General features: G+C 42.7%; 1 protein-coding gene across 3 annotated transcripts in view; it reads left to right on the forward strand.

Annotated features, from left to right (window-relative positions):
* Positions 1 to 3,967: 3,967 nt before the first annotated feature.
* Positions 3,968 to 20,715, forward strand: part of NKAIN4 (sodium/potassium transporting ATPase interacting 4) — a 62,155-nt gene continuing 45,407 nt past the window's right edge. For 2 of the 3 annotated variants that reach the window (XM_075176712.1, XM_075176714.1), the window contains exon 1: positions 3,969 to 4,239. In XM_075176712.1, the coding sequence (XP_075032813.1) occupies positions 4,186 to 4,239 (54 nt within the window). In that variant the 5' untranslated portion in view covers positions 3,969 to 4,185. Of the gene's footprint in view, positions 4,240 to 20,715 lie in introns of all 3 variants that reach the window. The other variant, XM_075176713.1, reaches the window with a different exon arrangement.

Genomic DNA, 20,715 nt, shown 5'->3' on the forward strand with positions numbered 1-20,715 from the left:
GTAGGAAATAGGAGCGAGGATAACCAGGTATGAGGTTAAGGAGGTCTGGGGGGCACTGAGGTGCAGTAGTCTGCAGAGTGATGTACCACTGTGGTCCTGAAGAACTGAGAAGCTCTGGAGCAGAATCTTGTAGGAGATGTGATGGTCTGCAGGAGTATACTGAATTACTGCCACCGGATGGGGTGAAACAGGAGTGTAATGATCTGCAGGAGAGTAGTTGTGCTGAGGTCCTAAAGAGGCTGGGAAGCCTTGGAGCAGGATCTTGATTGTGGCGTGACGATCTGCAGGCGTACACAGAAGTGAGAAACAGGAGCCAGGCGAAGGACGTCCTAACAGGTAAAGAGACCTGAAGATCTGGCACTGAGGAGCTGTAGGAAGAGGTTTATATAGAAGGAACCTTGCAGTCAATCAACCAATGGGAGATGGGAAAGGTCATAAAAGCTGGGTTTGCGTATGTGCAGAACTGCCGCCAAGAGGAGCGCATCGCTGCCACAGAGAGAAGACATGCTACAGATGTGACCAGGTAGAAGCGCAACATCAGCAGGATTAGCTGTCCTGACACCTGCCCTGATTGGCTACTACTGCTTTAAATACTTGTCAGTTTCATTGAGCAGTTGCTGTTTATAGAGTTCACACTCTTGCCTCTCTGTGCTCCTGTTTCTTTTTTAATTCATGTACTCATTATCTCCCGAATTGACTATTGTAATTCCCTCCTCACTGGTCTTCCCAAACTCAGACTCTTACCCCTACAATCTGTTTTGCATGCAGTGGCCAGATTGATTTTCCTTGCACATCATTCTATCTCTGTTGAGCCACTCTCAGTCTCTACATTGGTTGCCTCTTTTTCAACTAATCCAATATAAAATTGTAGCATACAAGAACATCATCAAAATTGCACCAACATAAATCTCCTCACTTGTCTCAAAATATCTCCCAACTTGACACCTCCGTACTGCACAAGATCTGCGTCTCTCTTCCACTCTCATCTCATACTCCCATTCCCATTTACAGGACTTTTTTTCGGGTTGCACCCACTCTGTGGAATTCCTTCCCTCGCAAAATAAGACTATTATCTAGTTTTCAAACCTTCAAGTGTTCTCTGGAAACCCACCTCTTCAAACAAGCTTATAATATTCCTCAATCACCCTCTAAATCTCCCTAAGTTACCCTATTACCACCCTCTACACAGCTAACACAAAACAACAATCCTTTGACCAACATTGCTGTGTGACTGATCATATGGTCCACTAAATACTTTTTACCTTTGAATTCTAGCTGGACCAATATGCATTTACCCTTTTGTATCAAACTCCCATCATCCCATAGATTGTAAGCTTGTGAGCAGGTCCCTCTTACCTCTCTGTCTGTTTGTATTACCAAGTATTGTTTTATTTCTGTTTGTTCCAAATTGTAAAGTGCTATGGAATTTGCTGACACTATATAAATAAATGATGATGATGATGATTAAGAAGGGTGGATCTGATAAATGACATACTAAATGTCAATTAACCTAGTGACATTTCTGTAAATAACATTTTTATGTTTCACTTCTTCTGATAAAAAGGATGAATTGAAGTTATTTCCCAGCACTTCATTTATGACCACAGGCTCTCCGGAGCCCAAGAAGCAACCTGTGTTTTTAGAAAAAGGACCTGTAGACGGCTGAGATGTCTTTTTGTTGCCATGCAGAGCAGCAAGAAAGGTAAGAGGATTTGGTGGGCAGAACTTCTGTGAAAGAGTCAGTGGGGGATATTCAATTGTCAGTGAGTTGTTTTTTTATGACCGTGTTAAGTCATTTTAATGCATTTTAATGTTGTTTTTTATCATTTTTGAGCGGGTTAACTTTACCCGCAATTCAATTCCATTTTTAACGCTACGTTTTTTTTCATCAAACGGTCCTCTCGCGCTCCAGTAGAAGGTCTATTGAAGGTATAGGGTGTGCGAGAGGCAGCCGCTTTAAAAACTATTTAATTGTTTTTTAAAGCGGCGGGTAAAACAGGAAAATATGCTGTTTTATCTCGCACCTCCTTGGGGTGTGTTAAAAATGAAAAACCTCTGAAAAGTATTTGAAATCATGTAAAAATGTGGAAAAGAGTTCAACTTATATTTATCACTAATGCCTAACTTGTGTAAGTTGATTTTCTTGCGAAAATATAATGAAATAAAAACATAAAGAAAAAATCACTAATTTAATTATATTTATGTATGTTTTTGGTACAAATATGAATGTAGTAATGTGTTTTGACATCGTATAGATGATTGTATGGTAAAAAATAGGTCAATTAAAAAATATGCTAAAGAAAGTACTGTAATGTAGATATTATCAATGTGTAATGCAATCTAATGTATGAAAATGTATGCAAAAATCCCCTTCACTCCCTTAAAATCTCGCAAACACAATTTTTAATGGTCGGGGGCAGTGTTCTCTCTTTTTCAATTGAATTGCATGAGTTTTCCCGCTGTGCTAACTCAAAACGGTCGCTATTGGCGTCAAAAACCCAAGGGAGATTTTTTTTTTTTTTTACATGGCGGGGGAAAAGAAAACTCGCTAACAATTGAATACCCCTCAGTGTGTCATTTTGGTCTGTGGGGCATATTTATCAATATGCAGCAATGAGTATGATCTTTAATTGCTGCTTATAAAGAAATATTATAAATTAACAAAAATTCACTTGCCATAAAATATTGTTGGGTCAGTTGAGCGATACTTGGCTGCCTCAACGATACTGGCCTGGAGCGGTAAGGGTTAAGCTTTTTGCCTGGCCAGTCTCAGACGATAGGGGCATGTGTGAGTTAGACTTTCAGTTTGACTAATAAAAAATAAATCGTAAAAAAACTACATATTTAAAAAATATAATAGAAACCTTTCAACGCTTAAAAAAATGCTTTATTCAAATAATAATTATTTATTTTTAAATGATTTTCTTCTGTTATCACCATACTGAGATGGCGATAACAGAACAAGTATTGTGGCGGTACATGTAAAATTTAAACAAACTTGTTAAATAGCTTCCCTCAAATAAAGCAGATGTTACTGCCAGTGATAGCAGTGTCGTTGACGGCAGTAACCCCTCTGTTTATAGGGTGAAAACACCCGCTTTCAACGGCATATAGGGTATTTCGCCTTTTCATAAATATGCCTCTGTGTGTCAGTCATTGTGAGTCAGTCCATGTTAGTGCGGAGCTGTGAAACCAATTTTTTTTTTAAAGAAATCTTATGTATTATATGAAATGACGTACCTCCTACTTTCAATGATAAGTTTAGTAAAAGACATCTTGGAGTTTCGTGACCTTTATAAAAGCTCTCAGACTACGGCCTCCTTATTTTTATCTGGTCACAGAATCCTCAGTCAATTTTAATATCCTTATCATTTACAGTAGACGGTACATTATTCATATATCAAAGTTCATGTCTATAGACCATAACTCCAAACATTGTGCCAATGCAAATCGGAACAACCTATGTGCTCCGTTGCAAAGTGGCGACCTGCATACAAAAGGTGGCATGTACACACCACAGGGGTGGAGTGCCACAACTCCTGAGCACATGCCTAGCAGTTCTGAAGCACTAGGCTGCCCCCACCTTCCCTCTTCTCCTTTTAAAAATCCTTCAATTATACAGGTATAAGTGGCAAGTACACCTGCTCAACATTGTGTTCAGGACATAACTATTAACATTCCCAGCAGTCAGTCCTGTCAGGACTGTGGGATAGCCCGTGTAAATTAACACTGTTTCGCCTTCATTGGACATTTGGGAGGTATGATAGGCTCTTTCTTTGTCTGCTATTGTTATGTCTGCTCTGGATAGTGTAACACATTTATAAAGTATTGACTGCTCCTCAGATCTGTCTGAGCTCTGCCCATTGTCAGGCTCTTTTGTTTGTCGTTAGTTCAGCGTTGCTCCTTTAAAATAGACACTGGCTCCTCCCTTCTCCTTGCATTTGTGAGAAAGAGATTAAGGGGGAGAGGCTCAGCATCAGTTGATCACATTGTGAGAAAAGCATCTGTTCCTACATATCATAGTGTGAAAGACAGGTCTGTACACAGCTACTCCCTAGCAGCTTATGCTTCCCGAGCACTGCCCACCCTGAACATGGTCAATGACAGACCCCTATAGTCACAGACAGCTTGTGAGTTTAGATTAGGGGGGGTACGCCGAAGAACCTTGTACCCCCTGGCAAAAGAATGGGATGCTGCACTGGAAGATGCACCTTAATTCTCCTTTGCACCGTTCAACTGGTGAGTTTACTTGTTCTTACATAATATATCACGTCACTGCTAGAACCATGTAAATTGCACGCACACTGCACCGTTATCTGCGAGGCTTGTAATCTGTGTGAAAGTGTCAGGTCCTGGTCCGATCTAGACCTGAATTCTGAGCTAGAAAAACAGTGTAAGAAAACTTTTCAAGGGTGCTTTTAGTGATTTTGTGCACACATTCAACCCATTGACTTGTTCTGTTTAATTTGTTTAGTCCCTATGTCATACATACTAGACATCCTCCTCCACGTACCGTTATGACAATTTCATGCATATCAGTTTAAAGGGACAATGAGTTACGGTGGGGGATGGGTTCATGTATAATGCTTTCCATTTTCCACTTTGGACCTATGTTTATGTTTGTACCTTGTGACTGTCAGACAATTTTATCCACATTTCTCTAGGATGATGTTAGTATACACAAATTTGCATTCATGACGTGTTACACAAAAGAAGTATGTTAAACTGTGGGCCATCAAAGTAGTGTTAAAGGGGAATAAATGAAATGAGCAGGGGCTCAATTCCACTTTTTATGTTGGTTTGTTTTGGTGTTTAAAATGTACTCTGTATTTTCCAGCACTGTAGGTACATTAGTTAGTCCTGTATGGCATGTTTCCCAAACCCAGTCCTCAGGGACCCCTAACAGTGCATGTTTTCCATATCTCCTTGCTGCAACACAGGTGTATTCATTACTGACTGACACATTTTGAAAGATCCACAGATTATACTAATTATTTCAATTGTGATCTGGAAAATCTCCACTATTAGGGCTCCCTGAGGACCGGGTTTGGGAAACACTGCTGTATGGCATATAGATTGTATATGGTTGGCACACCGTCTTATATTTGATTTATTATAGTTGCTTTATGCCTGGCACCTTTCATGCTGGAATGCCTGAAACAGACAATTTGTTACAGTCCCTTATTTTCTTTAGTTCATGTAGTTCAAATATAGAAACCAAAAATCCATGACTTCTGTGTTCTTCTAAGCAAGGAGGGAAGGATTTAGTATAGGGGTCTAGTGCACATGTTCCTCACCCCCTTATCTTTATCTTAGCTTACACACTAGTTCCAAATTCCTGTTGATGCTCCTGTCCTAAACTTTCCACTATGTACCTGTGTCCCAAGGAGCCATAGATGTAGTTGCAGCCACACAGCTTGTCACTGATTTCCAGTTATTGTCCCAGACTAAAAAGACTTGACCCAGTAAATGTTTTAATATTGACCCCTTTTTTCATTCTGTATATTGGATGCAATTGTCATACCTTTTCTGAACTGTATATGACATTCACCGGACTAGCAACACAATGATCCTGCTAGTTTTACTCAGATGTTGGTAACTATGCAGCAAGGACCGCCATAACAGCCCAATACTTACACCACTGCACAGGAAATACAATGAGATTGTAATTGGTGAAGTTCTAGCATCAGAGGTCAGTTCTTGATATACTAAATAATATATTTTATTTTGTGACATTGTATAGTTATAAATTAATTCATGCTGTCAATAAGGAATTTCAGATACCCCCTCTAATAGCCACTCTCTCATGCTTGCATTTATTTACGAGGTTGGACAGACAACCAACCTTTTTAACTGCAGTGGCTTGCCATGATTTATCAATGTTTATTTTTAATTCTGTTGGCCCTATTTATTATAAAGTGGGTATAGGGCTAGCAAGACAATATCACCAGATACTCAGCTACCTGACAATGCTGTCCGGCAGCCATAAGGGTAGACTTACCACTTCACTGGTGGATCTGTGCATGCTTGACCCGTCTAGCATGCATGCGCTATGGAACTGAAAGCTCTGTACCTTTCAGTACCTTTCAGTAGGCTTTCAGTACCGCTTGAAAAAAAAAATGTAAACATTAATAAAAAGAAAAAATAATTTAGTATTAATAACTGTTGAAATTATTTATTTGATTAATAAAGCATTTTTTCATTGAATGTTTCGCGCAAGAAGGATTGCAGCGGTATATATACAGCCGCTATCCTTGTTAATTATGCTTTGCATGGGGAAGGTTAGCGCCGGTAGGGGATTACCTCCAGCGACAGCAGTGCTATTATAAGTGTTAACCCCTCCATAGATAGGGAGAAGGGGTTAGATATGGAAATACACCAGATTTTGCTGGAGAGGTGGGTTTTCTATCTTCAATAAAGAGAGCCATATGTCCTCTGGACATATAAAGGAGTCATGTTGGTTCTCACTTGAAAACAGAAAAACTGTTATAAAGGCACAGGAAATCAGGTTACGTACAATTATGTTCAAAGCGTCCAATGTCATTTTCACAATTAAAACTTAGCCTTGTCAATCACCCGATAAACGAGTGTTCGGCCCAATATTGCATTAGTGTGTACACTGCAACGATGAGCGATTAACGTTCCAAAGCACTTCATATTGTTTAATTTGATTTTTAAACTGGACTAAAAATGATGTTCAACGATGAAACAAAGTCGTTCCAATTCTGCAGTGTGTATGCACTCATGACCGGCAGTGTCCATAGATCTCTGTGGGGTGTGCAGAGTCACAGTCCTTTCAGCTAATGGTTATGACAGATGAAGAGCACTGATCTGAAGGTAAATGGTGTAAAATGTATTTAGTGTGTACACAGGAATTCGACATGCTGATCGGCATTTTATTTTTTTATCAGTTGTAGGTAAAATCATTATAGATAACACATTGGAAGAAAATTTCTGCAGTGTGTACCTAGCCTTACTTACTATTCTGCTCATTTTACGCCACTGTGTAATTTATAGAACTCTTGTCCTTGTATACTACGTACAGTATACAAAAGAAAACAAGGTATGTCATTAATGGGTAACTTTAAGTAAAATTTGATTTTTACCCTTCACCCCCCACCCCCAGAGTCCCATGGCACAAACCTGGCAGTTCAGGAAAACTCCTTGGCACTACAACATGTTTTTTGTTGGTATTGGCAACCAAGAGCAGTTAAATTGTGTCAGTTTCTGCCAAAAAATGCCAATTGGATGAAGCTGCGGTTCTGTCCAGTCACCTCCTGGGTGAAATACTGTCAAGCTGATATCTTTTTTCCTGCTTGTCAATGTCAGGACAAGATGGTGGGTTTGGGGTTTTGGTAAGCTGCAGGCTTTCTGCCAAAAGATTCCAACAATTCTTGTGAGATATTGTGCAAAAATTAAATTCTCGTTCTGAGTTACCCTGGCCAACCAGGTGGAGCCTATGATCCAAAAAATATCCATAGATATGTCAAAGAGCCAAGTTGTGTTTTTATATATATATATATATATATATATATATATATATATATATATATATACACACAGTATAAACATGTACATGCATGCCTTATAAAACATGCATTGAAAATGTAACATAATTTACAATATCTTGCCAAGTGAAAAAGAAGATATCCAACATTGCCAACATATTCAGATTAATAATCAACTCAGCTGTTACCTCGTTGTTGTGTCCAGCAGAGGAGGGTTCATTGGGTGCTAGGTCTCTACACAGTAGCTCACGTGCTTCTGTATCCACAATCACTGTGAAGTAGGGATAAAAAAAAGTCGGAAATAGCCAACATGTCCCTCAGACCTCTTCACATTTCCACCAGACCTCACCACGTGTCCCTTACATACCAATCAGCCTCCCCACATGCCCCATACATGCCAATCAAACCTCAACACATTCCAACAGATATCACCAAATGTCATCAGCCTCTCAGATATCCCTTACCTGTCACACTTCTCATACAGCCGCTGGACCCCGTGCAGAGGCAGGAGGGAGAGCAGACTGTTCACTTGCCTCTTCCTTCTATGATTAGATAGCCTGTCATAATGTGACCTCCCTGCATTATGCAGAAGTCACATGATGTGGCTCCTGTTAGCCAAGCTGTCAGATCTGTGGCTTTCGGCACCCAGAGCACTGCTTACAGCCACAGAGTATCACCCAGCCAGCCAGGAGACTCAATTTTAAAGTCAAAGAACCAGCATGGGCTTGAGAACCACGGGCTGGCCACCCCTGCCCTAGACTTACACTGAGTTACCCTACACTTACCCTAGAAGCCACTAAAAATTATACCCATATGGATTTATGCAATTGAACTCGGAGGTCTATCAAGAAATGACTGTGCCTAATGCGCTGTACATGTTCTGTGGTCCAACATTTTGTTAACACTTCCGTTCTTAAAATACTGTGATAAATGCAGGCGAAGGCGTCACAGTGGTGTCAGTCCGATAAGGGGGATGGCCGCAAGAACACTGGCAGCAGGAGAGTTGGGGGGAGCGGTTATGAAGCCTCTGCCCCCCCCCCCCCCTTTGCACACCTACAGATGAGTAGGGCCAATAAGGGGGCACCAAGGTAGGAGTAGGTAGGGGGGTTTAAGTCCTTGTGAGGATGGGGATAGGAAGAGAAGGGCCAGTATCAAGCTGAGATTCCCACACACCCACTCCTTTATATATATATATATTGCGCAAGGTATGGCTGTGGGGGGAGCCAGCAGTGGTGCATAATAACCCCGGAAATGCAGCCATGTGCCCAGCTTCAGCTTCAAAAGTTGGGCCTTCATGGGTTCCTTGCCAATGGAAAATGAGGGTGTGTAGGTGCCTCATGTGGGCTCTGGGGGGCGTGTTTGCGATGCTCACATGGTGGGCAGAACACCCCACCCCCATCCCCCGCAAATTTTGAGGAATTGCTGAAAGCAAAAAAACCTTGCGCACTGTTTTCCCTGCATTTGTTGTTTTGATTTTGAAATAAAACACCATTATTTCCACCAACACCAGCCAGTGTGTTTTTATTTTGGGTAAAGGATTGTTCCTACTGGAAGTTCACGTCCGTTAATAGCCACATGTCACAGCAAAATGCAATTCTCAGTCAAGTAAGCTTCTGTAACACTTCCAGGTATATCCTTTGGTTCCATGGTCTCTTAGATCCCAATGAGTAACAGAGCGGAAAAGTATTTGGCACCATGCTGGCGTTCTGTCATCATTCTGTCATCGGGTAAAATAAAATGTAAACAGTGCTTCAGTGTAAGTTATGTTGTTATGGTAGGTAGGCTCAATAGTTTTTATTGTGTATATTAACATATTATGTTCACACACTGCCCCCATTGTTTATCAGCTTCATAAGGTTAAATGTTTAGAGTGGACATAAAGAAGTGTCATGGCTCATTGCTTTCATGTTGAGCCATGGCTTACTGAAACCCATGAAACAGCTCTAGAATAGGGTTTCCTGAAGGCATGAAAATAGGTGCGGTGTTACAGGAGTGCTAGAGAGCACGGTGAGCGCACACAGGTGGGGGGGGGGGGGCACAGGGTTATTTTATAGCATGGTGGAAGAAAAGAGTGTGTAACATCAGTAACCCAGTTCCCACTAATTAGGTTGACAAATATCAGGAGAATCCACAGTGGTTGCAATTCCATTATACAGCACATTGCTCTGTTGTGTCTACTAGTAGAAACTTACAATAAATGTATATCTAATGATGTAAGTGTTCTCAGTCTATGCAGATCTTGAGCGCCAGCAATCCATTTTTGGAAGGGCAATCTTTATTATATTTATCAATCCTGTTTAAAGCTTTTGTGTCCCTTGTTATCTGACCCTTTTCTGGGTTTGCTGTGCCAGTTGACCTTGTCGAATGATTTATCATTGGTATTTTGAGGGATGGTTACCAACCATCACTCAAACTGAAATAAAATGTTCATCCGTCTCTATCCGCCTTAGGGCTACCTGTTGCCCATCACTGAGCTAGACTGTCCTGGCTTATAAATATGTTGGCACCAAATCTGTCCACTCTTTTTATTATTATTTTTATTCATAATTTTCATTATTATTATTATTATCATTGTTATATTATTAATATTACTATTATCCTTTATATAGTGACAACATATATGCAACTTGTGCAGTCAGTTGTTCTTTCACTTTTTGGGGATATTTTCTGTGTTACATAACATTGTGGGCCTCATTTACAGTTGGGAATAAAGCCATACTTGCCAACTTTATGTAGCTGGCATCCGGGAGATCCTGGGGAGGGGCTGTGGTGGGTGGGGCAAGTCACGGCACTTTGGCCCTGCGATGGAATTCTAATTTTGTCACGGGGGCCAAAATTACACAGTTCCCCGCAAATTACGTCATTTTGCCACCCTATGGGCAGGATGCGGGAGACTTGCCTGCTCTCACGGGTGTCTGGGAGACCTACCCGTAATTCGGGAGTCTCCTGGACATTCCGGGAGAGGGGCAAGTATGACTTACTCCTAACTTTAAATGAGGCCCAATGTCAGTAAAAAAATACTGTTTGATAATACATTTTAAAATGTTCATTAAATAATAGTTACATGACCTGGCAGTTCTGTTTGTAAGGTTTATTTTATTTATTTTTATTGTTTTGTTAAAATGTATTTTCTGTTATAATTTGTGTACATAAAACTGTTTAGGGAGCAATATTTGCCTATGTATACTGTGGCCAGTATATCAGGTCCTTGCAGTGCTCTGCACACTGGATGTGCACAGACAGGCATTGTGTGCTTAGTACTGAGAACGCTTTACAAAGCCTGAAATCTGGGTGGTCGCTATGGTTGGGGGTTGGAAAGGGGACTCTGGAAAGGCTGGTTTCCAAGCACCCAGTACCAGCATCCTGAGCCTTTAACAAACATGGGATTGGTGTTAACCCTTTAACCACCATTGAGTATTCTTTCTAGCAATTATTACTTCTTTAAAATCTTTTTCACTATTGTCATTTCCAATTGCTCTTAAATCTCTCCCAGTTGCACTCAGCCTCATCAGAGGAAACAGATGGAGGCTGTATAGTCTGGTAAGGCAGTTTCAGTAATAATATTTTTGTATGAGTGAAAAGCAGATCCAAGAATTATAAGCTCAACATAAAGGTGTATATTTATCAGTGGATGAAGAGCCCTTCTGCTGGTCAAAAGTTACTTCACCGTCAAAATGGCCACTTGCTTCATTCAATGTATTAATGAGGTTAACCTGACTGACGGTAACTATAGTCGACAGTATAAATATTATTTTCGGGGGAACAGTTGATATAACATAGATTATGTATGGTATCTATATTTTTATACATAAAAACTTTTTTTTTAGCGTGTAGCTTTCAGTCCACACATGTTCTGGGACCCTGCCCTTGCCGCCTGCCCTAGTAGAACAGAACAGGGGCTTCCAGAGTGAGAAGTAACCCTTATCGCTCTGAATATTTATTGCCATGGCAGTTCAGTATCACTCACTATATTCCTAGATGGTAGAGTTAATAATCTTTTTTTACACTGAAATAAGTGACAATAAAAATGAGACTTTTACTGTAATTTGCCTTTCAGTGATAATTGCCTACTCTCCTGGAGTGTTCAGGAGACCTCCTAATTAGGGAAACCTATAAAAACTCTCAAGAGAACAGGGAATTCAACCACAAGTGTGCTTACCTGCCTGAACTCTAAATAGCGGGGGCTTAATGATGAAATTTGTGTCATTATACGCCTTTCCCCTCCCACTTGGTGAATGTAAGCATATTGCCAGGGCCAACAAAACATTTATTACATGTAATAAGGCGCCAGGTTTAAGACAAGGACAAGTGCAAAATGGTGGTCGGGGTACATTTCTAGAAACTCCATGCAATTTTCATAAATATACATAAATATATGGCATGCTTCTCTGAGAATATTTTTTGTATATGTCCCTTATTATTATCTGATTATGGGAATGCAGATTGCAAGTGTGGCTAGTAAACTGCAAATTATTATTTAAAACATAAAGGTTTAGTATGTAAAACAGGAACTATGAGATTATTATTATTATTATTGTAGACTTGTAAGGCACCACAGTGCTCCACAGTGCGTACAGTAGGGAAGACAAGGACATACATGGACATATGTAAAACAAGGCAGACCAAATTAATGGAGACATGAATACAAAGGGTATGGAGGATCCTGCTGATTAGAGAGCTTACATTCTAAAGGGAAGAGGGCACAGCTGAAACAAGAGGAGCGAGTGTGGCTCAGAGTAAATATTGGGATAGTTGTGAGGGTGCATTAGTGTGAATACTGTTATCGAGGATAAGATCACGTCTAAAAAAGAGATGGGTTTTCCAAGAGCATCTAAAGATTCGAAGGTTGTGGGAAAGTCTGATTGAGCGTGGTAGGGAATTCCATAAGTGGGGAGCAGCACAGGAGAAGTCTTGTAGGCGGGAGTGAGAGGTGGTTATCAGAGACGAGACAAGGTGCAGGCCAGAGGTAGATCTAAGAGGGAGGGAGAGTATTTTGATATGAGATTTGAGATGTATGCAGGGGTGTTGTTGTTGAGGGCTTTGTAGGTAAGAATGAGTAAATTGAATTTGATTCTGGAGGACACAGGGAGCCAGTGTAGAGATTTGCAAAGTGGTGCAGCAGATGTGGAGCGGTGAGAGAGGAAGATCAGTCTTGCAGCACGTTGAGTAATAAAAGAGTGCATTCTGGCAAAATTTTTAAGGTGGAGTCGACAGGACTGGGAGAGAGTCTGGATGTGAGGAATAAAGCAGAGGGCTGAGTCAAGTGTGACACCAAGACAGCAGGCTTGGGAAACTGAGGAAATTGTGGTGTTATTGACTGAGGGAGATTTGAAGGCAGGTGGTGACTGTGGCAGGAGGGAAGACAATATGTTCTGTTTTGGACATGTTGAGCTTTAAGTAGTGTTGGGACATCCATATGGAGATAGCAGAAAGACAGTTTGTTACACAACATAGTAATGAAAGAGAGAGGTCAGGGGAAGAGATAAAGATTTGGGTGTCATCATCATAGAGGTGGTATTGGAGGCCGAATGAGCAAATTAGTGCCCCAAGAGAAGAGGTGTAAAATGAAAAAAGTAAAGGGCCAAGAACATAGTCTTGTGGGACCCTAACAGTGAGTGGGAGTGGAGGTGAGGATGTGCCAGTGGTAGAAACACTAAAGGAGCGGTTCGATAGGTAGGAAGTGAACCAGGAAAGTCCTGTGTCACGAAGGCCAATGGAGTGAAGGGTGTGTAGGAGAAGAGGGTGATCATCAGTATCAAAAGCTGCAGAGAGGTCTAGGAGAATGAGTATGGAGAAATTACCATTAGATTTTGCAGTAGGTAGATCATAGGTCACTTTTGTGAGAGCAGTTTCAGTGGAATGTTGGGGGCGGAAGCCTGATTACAGAGAGTCAAGAATGGAATGAGAGGAGAGAAAGTGAGACAGGCGTTTGTACACTAATCTCTCAAGTAGTTTGGAGGCAAAGTGGAGGAGAGAAATAGGGTGGTAAGTGGAGAGAGAGGCTCGATCGAGAGATGGTTTCTTTAGAATAGGTGAGATGAGCGCATGTTTAAAGGAGGATGGAAATGTGCCAGTGCAGAAAGACAGGTTGAAGAGGTGAGTTAGAGGAGGGCATGCAGTGGAGAGGGAGCAGAGAAGTTGGGAGGGAATAGGGTCAAGTGGACAGGATGTAGGGTGAGATGATAAGATGAGTGCACAGACTGCATCTTCAGTTAATGGAGAGAATGAATTAAGGGTGGATTGGGGATTGTAGGTAAAGGTGGGTAGAGTGAGTGGAATTTGGCATGAGGAAATATCTTGTCGAATGGTGTCAATTTTGTCTTTGAAATAGGTGGCAAAATCATGGGCAGTGAGGGAGGTGCAGTTGGGCAGAGAAGTGAGTTGAAGGTGGGTTAGAAGACTGGGTGGATATTAGAGAGTTGAAGAATGTTTGTTTGGCAATTGAAAGGGCAGTGCTGTAAGATGAAAGGGTGAATTTATAGTGGAGGAAATCAGGATAGGATTGAGAATTTCTCCAGTAGTGCTCTGAGATTGCAGATTGTATAAATGTAAATATTTATATTTTCTCCTTGCTGATTGTAAGCTTGCGAGCAGGGCCTTCTCACCTCTTTGTCTGTTTTACCCAGTTTGTTTATTAGTTTACTGTGTTTGTCCCCAATTGTAAAGCGCTACGGAATATGTTGGCGCTATATAAATAAATGATGATGATGATGAAGGTATTGGCGTATCACAGAGAACCTGATCTCTATAAGTGTAAAAATAGGTGTAAAATATAAACTTTGCTTTTGTATTAGGATTACCGTCTGTAGCCCCTGACGGAGAGAAAATCCACCGGGTGTTGCCAGCGATACCATCCCCATGGAAAGGATGTTGAAGCATATTTAACGAGGATGCCAGCTGTACCAGTATCGCCATAATCCTTCTGCTATTGCCATCTCAGGATGGAGATAGCAGAACATATTGAGTTAAAAATGGTTTCTAATTTCAAAGCCCAAGTCTGTGATAAGCACCAATAGAGAACCATCACTACTGCCTGTTTTTAATAAATATCTCTGTAACTATTGTAATGCATGTGCTATTTCACCTCATAAGCCCTATCTATGGAATAGATAATGGGATATTTATACACATATGAGTTACTACTACAAAATTTGCTGCTCAGCTCTGAGTAACATTCACAAGTTCAGAAATGTCTGTGTCCAGAGGTTTCAATAACTTGTAACAACTAAAGGTATTTTGAGAGTGAGTGATTTTCAGTGCATACCAAACATCCTTCTCACTTGAACAAGCAGTTCCATTGTAAGGCTGTTAAGTCACATGAGGGAGCCACTCGAACGGTCCTATACCCACCTGAATAGCACAAGTTTAAATGCTAGTGATATCACATGTCAAATATGAATGTGTTTGACATGTGGTGTGTAGTGCCTCTACTTGCTTCCGTGGAAGACTATGGAGCACACTCCATTGACCTCAATGTATTTGTTTTGTGTTGAAAGCAAACAATGCAGCAGAGAACATCCGAAAATCTACACTGCAAACACTGAATGCAAGTATGAACGCTGGTGGTTAGGATGACATTGGAACCCACTGGAAAAACTGAGTGCCAATGTCCCCCTCGTTTAAATGCATTGTGCCAATATTAAAAATGTTAGTAATGTATGTATTTTGATGCCAGGGGGTATGAAGTATTATAGAATATGAAATAGAACATTATATATTCATCTTCCTGTGGTTTGTATTTTGTGATTAGTGGGCCTTGGAATGTGTCTCCAGCTGTAAAGTACAGTGCTTCCTACAGTTTTAGACACAGTCCAAAGCTGGAATTGTAGCAAGGATAGCGTTAGAAAGGGAGTACTATATTGGAATAAGTACACTTTTTAGATTGTGCAGAGAAAATATCTGGTGGTAAGTGAGGGTAGCGTTATGAAAAGGAATCCCTGTAATTAACAATATTTATCAATTATTGTCTATCATAATCAATATTACACCACCCCATTTATTAAAGTGGAGCAAAAACGGTGTTTAATAATAATTTGAATAACACAATGTTTAAGGACATGAAACTTAAACTACAGCAGGATTGTTTAACTAAGAAGCAGCTATTTGTGTAACAGCAGGGGTTATGTGAGAGACAGCAGGAATAACAGGTTCCAAAATATCTCATTTTGACCTACCAATGGCTGCACCACCAGATGGTCCTATTATATGGGCTGTGACTTGTCTCATTTCATTTTGACAAATTGGGACCATTTCCAGGTGCTCCTGAAACAAAGACTGTAGAAGTGCACAATAACATCAGTAAACGAACCTGAGGTTTATGTGTCCATGATTAAGGATCACAGGAGTTTGTAATAGTATATAAATATTGCCTGCCACAGATTATTTCTTTAGATATCATTTGGGACATTTCCCCGTATGTTCTGCCTCCATTCACCTTCATACAACAGAGTAGAGGTGCCGTGTAAAATAATTTTCTCTTTCATCCAGTCTGGGGGACACTGCTTACCATGGGTTGTGGAGGGAGCTTGGGGAGTTGGCACCTAACTAGTTAACTTTTAGTACTGCCGACAGACCCCTCCCCTCTACAATCCCCCTGCCCCCTCTTGTTCAGTTTTTTTTAGGTGCCCATGGAGTTGGGCAATGTTTTTAGTACTGTAGATAATTTTTAACTTTTATTTTATCATCATCATCATCATCATCACCATTTATTTATATAGCGCCACTGATTCCACAGCACTGTACAGAGAACTCATTCACATCAGTCCCTGCCCTATTGGAGCTTACAGTCTAAATTCCCTAACATATACACACACACACACACACACACACACACAGACTAGGGTCAATTTGATAGAAGCCAATGAACCTATTAGTATGTTTTTGGAGTGTGGGAGGAAACCGGAGCACCAGGAGGAAACCCACGCAAACATGGGGAGAACATACAAACTCCACACAGATAAGGCCATGGTCGGGAATTGAACTCATGACCCCAGTGCTGTGAGGCAGAAGTGCTAACCACTAAGCCACTTTTTTTATAGGTGGCAGAGCTGGAGTGTGTTCTAATATAGAGAACACACTCACAGCAGGGCAGCGCAGGCACTACCCTGTCAGATGAGAGCCAGCGGCTCTCACTGACAGGGACAGGAGGAGATTGAAGAAATTGGTGCCTGAATTAGGAGTGACAAGCGGTCTCACGGACCGCTGTCACTCCTGGAGCCTCCCCGATAACCGGCGCTGCCACTGCAGGCATAGAGCGCCGGTTATCGGATACTGCATTGACGGTGGCCATCTTGGATTTGGAGGAGAGGAGAAGGGGGCTATACCAGGATCCCCCCTCATACATAGGAGGGGCATCTGGTATTAACCGCTGCGGAGACCTCCCCTGGAGGTCTCCACTACTCTGCCACATAATACTTTTAATTTTTTATTCAGACACAGAATCGCTGCAGAGGCAGCATTACTGAAGGGGGGGAGCTAACACATAGAGCTCCCCCTCCTTCCAAAGAGAGAGATGGTTTATCCCAGTCTTCTGGCGCCAAGGAGAAGCCCGGGAAGAGAGAACAGATCTGAGGGAACAGGAAGAAAGCTCTAAAAGCCAATTTATTAATGATTTGGTTTTAGCAGTGAGACAAGGGTTGGACCTCCCAGAACCGGAGGATACTACTCCTAGAGACAGAAGTCTATTTAAGAAGGCCAAAAGAAAGGCTATCCGTTTCCCCCTTCCGTAGAGCTTAAGGATATTGCAGAAGGAGCCTGGAAACAGCCTGATAAGAGGTTCTCTGTTCCCAAAAGGTTCTCTTCCCTGTATCCATTGCAGGAGGAAAATGTGGTTCGCTGGGAGAGTATTCCAAAAGTGGATATTCCAATAGCCCGATTGGCCAAGCACACTTTACTTCCAGCTCCAGGTTCTGCATCTCTGCAGAATGTCAATGACCGCAGAGTGGAATCCCAGCTAAAATCTATATTTGCGGGTTCTTCCTTTAGGCGCACATTTGCTTCAGCTTGGGTGGCTAGAGCCATGGAAGCATGGGCAGACCAGCTGGCAGAGGCCTTGCAGGACTCTGATTTACTTCCCCTGGCTTTGCATTTGAAGGAGGCATCAAGATACCTTTATGAGGTGGCCCAGAACACAGCGGCTATATTCTCTTCTATTCAGGCTGCATCTTTTTCAGCAAGAAGAACGTTATGGCTAAAATACTGGGCAGGAGATGCGGAATCAATAAAGTCCGTGGAAACCATTCCTTTTTCAGCAACAGGTTTGTTCGGCCTGGAATTGGATACCCTGATCTCACAGACAACGGGGGGCAAAAGCACTTCCTTGCCGGTATTCCCTAGCAGGAGCAGAAACCCTCTGGTCAGCTCCTTTCGTCAGCCCTTTTGGGGGACCTCCTTACCTAGAGGACAGTCCTTTAGAAGCAGACAGCCAAATTCTCGAGGCTCCTCTGCCAGGGGGAGATCCTCGTTTGCAGCTAGGCGCCAGGCCTTCAAGAGCCAGGAGAAGCCTGCATCCTGACGACGACTATGTTTCGGAGGGGGCCCCAGTGGGGTGACGTCTGTCTTTGTTTCAGGAACAGTGGGCAGCGTCCTCCCAAGATCCTTGGATTCGGGGTATTATATCAGAGGGGTACAAGATAGACCTGCTGGGCCCGGTCCCACATCGTTTCTTCCTAACTCCTCTAGCCCGAGATCCATCAAGAAGGCAGGCAATACAGGATTGTGTCGCCTCTCTTCTTTCTCAAAGAGTTATCTGCAGGGTCCCAGATTACCAGAAAGGACAGGGGTTTTATTCAAACCTGTTTCTGGTCAAGAAGCCGGACGGCTCATTTCGTCCCATCCTAAACTTAAAGGGTCTCAATGTGCACTTAAGGGTGGACAAATTTCGGATGGAATCCCTAAGGTCGGTGATAAACGGCTTAGAGAAGGATCAGTTTATGGCGTCCATAGACATAAAAGACGCATACCTCCACATTCCCATTTGGATCCACCATCAGTCTCTCCTAAGATTCTCGGTGGGATCCTTCCACTATCAGTTTCGGGCCCTCCCCTTCGGCCTCTCAACAGCGCCGAGGGTTTTTCACGAAGATCATGTCTGTTATGGCAGCATGTCTACACCTTCAGGGAGTTCAGGTCGTGCCTTATTTGGACGACCTGCTCATCAAATCCTCCACAGAGAATTGCTTACGTCATCACTTATCCCTCACCTTGGTGGTTCTCGAGGGCCATGGATGGCTAATAAATTTAAAGAAATCCCAGATGGTTCCGTGTCAATGCATGGTTTTCCTAGGGCTTATTATGGACACCAGCCAGCAAAGGGTGTTCCTACCTGTCGAGAAGATCAGTTCAATTCAGAGTATAACAACTCAGGTCTTGTCTTCTCCCAACCCCTCAATGCACTTGTGCATGCAGCTGCTGGGAAAGATGTTGGCCTCCTTCGAGACCATCCCCTTCGGTCGAGGCCCATTCTCGTTGTTTTCAGTGGGATCTATTGACGAAATGGTCAGGATCCCAACTACGTTTGGATCTCCAGAGGATCTCTCTATCTCCAAGGGCGAGAGAATCGCTTCAGTGGTGGCTGATTCAGGATCACATGACAGTGGGCAGGTCCTTCGCTCCATGGCCATGGATCATAGCCACGATGGACGCCAGCCTGAAAGGTTGGGGGGCGGTAATTCTGCACCTTCGGCTCCAGGGACTTTGGTCGGTTCAGGAATCAGCCCTATCAATAAACGTGCTGGAGTTGAAGGCTATTCTTTTGGCCCTCCGGGGGGCCCAGTCCCTCCTTCAGGGCCACCCTGTCAGAGTTCAGTCCGACAATGCCACGGCCGTGGCATATGTCAACAGGCAAGGAGGAACCAGGAGTGCAGCGGCAATGAATATTGCAGCTCAAATTTTGGTTTGGGCAGAACAATTTGTTCCAGCAATATCGGTAGTTTTCATTCCAGGAATAAAGAATTGGGAGGCCGACTACCTAAGTCGAAACCAGATGATGCCGGGGGAGTGGTCACTCCATCCGGAAGTTTTCCAGTCTCTGGTTCAGAGGTGGGGTCTTCCGGACATAGATCTCATGGCCTCCAGACACAACAGAAAGGTTCACAGGTTTTGCGCAAGGGCAAGAGACCCCTTAGCGGTGTCAGTGGACGTTATGACGAAGTCATGGATGTTCAGGTTGGGATACCTGTTTCCTCCGATTCCCATGCTTCCTCGCGTACTCAGACGAGTAAGGTAGGGCGGTTTGCCAGTAATTCTAATAGCTCCCTCATGGCCGCGCCGAGTCTGGTACGCGGACATAATCTCTATGGCGGAAGGACAGAGTTTCCGTCTTCCGTCTCGAGATGACCTTCTTCTGCAAGGTCCCTTCCGTCACCAGAATTTACCTCAGCTCAGTTTAACGGCATGGCTGTTAAAGCCTGCCTCTGGAGGGCTAGAGGTTTTTCCTCCAGCGTAGTGAATACTATGATGCGAGCCAGAAAGCCAGTTTCAGCTCGTATCTATCACCGGATTTGGAGAGCCTACATCAGATGGTGCGAAAATAAGACATGTCACTCGTCCTCTTTTCGCCTCCCTCGCTTGTTGGCTTTCCTTCAGGATGGCCTGGAAGCAGGGCTTCGGTTAGGTTCTTTAAAAGTTCAGGTTTCGGCTCTGTCAGTATTTTTTCACCTGAAATAAGCGGATTTACCAGATATTAGGACTTTCCTCCAGGGAGTCTTGCATATTCAGCCTCCCTATGTTCCGCCCACAGCACCATGGGATCTCAACCTGGTACTGGATATGCTTGAGGGGCCTCCTTTTGAGCCATTACTTGTGGCAGATTTGAAGTGGTTGACCTGGAAGGTCCTCTTCCTTTTGGCTATTGCATCTGCACGTAGGGTTTCGGAATTAGGAGCTCTGTCTTGTTGGGAACCATATCTGGTTTTCCACGAGGACGGAGCGGTGTTAAGAACCCTCCCTTCCTTCGTTCCAAAAGTAGTTTCGGCTTTCCATCTGAACCAGGAAATTGTAGTTCCGGTCTTCTCATCTACTTCCCATTCGGATCAACAGTCAATGGAAAAGTTAGATGTGGTTAGGGCTCTCCGTATTTATGTCAAGAGAACTTCTCGGATTAGACGTACTGATTCTCTGTTTGTTTTTTATGATGCTAATAAGAGAGGCTGGCCAGCCTCAAAACAGTCCAACGTAAGATGGATTACGGCAACCATTAAGCAAGCTT

Source organism: Mixophyes fleayi, chromosome 6 (genome assembly GCF_038048845.1).
Source record: "Mixophyes fleayi isolate aMixFle1 chromosome 6, aMixFle1.hap1, whole genome shotgun sequence".
Classification (NCBI taxonomy): Eukaryota; Metazoa; Chordata; class Amphibia; order Anura; family Limnodynastidae; genus Mixophyes; species Mixophyes fleayi.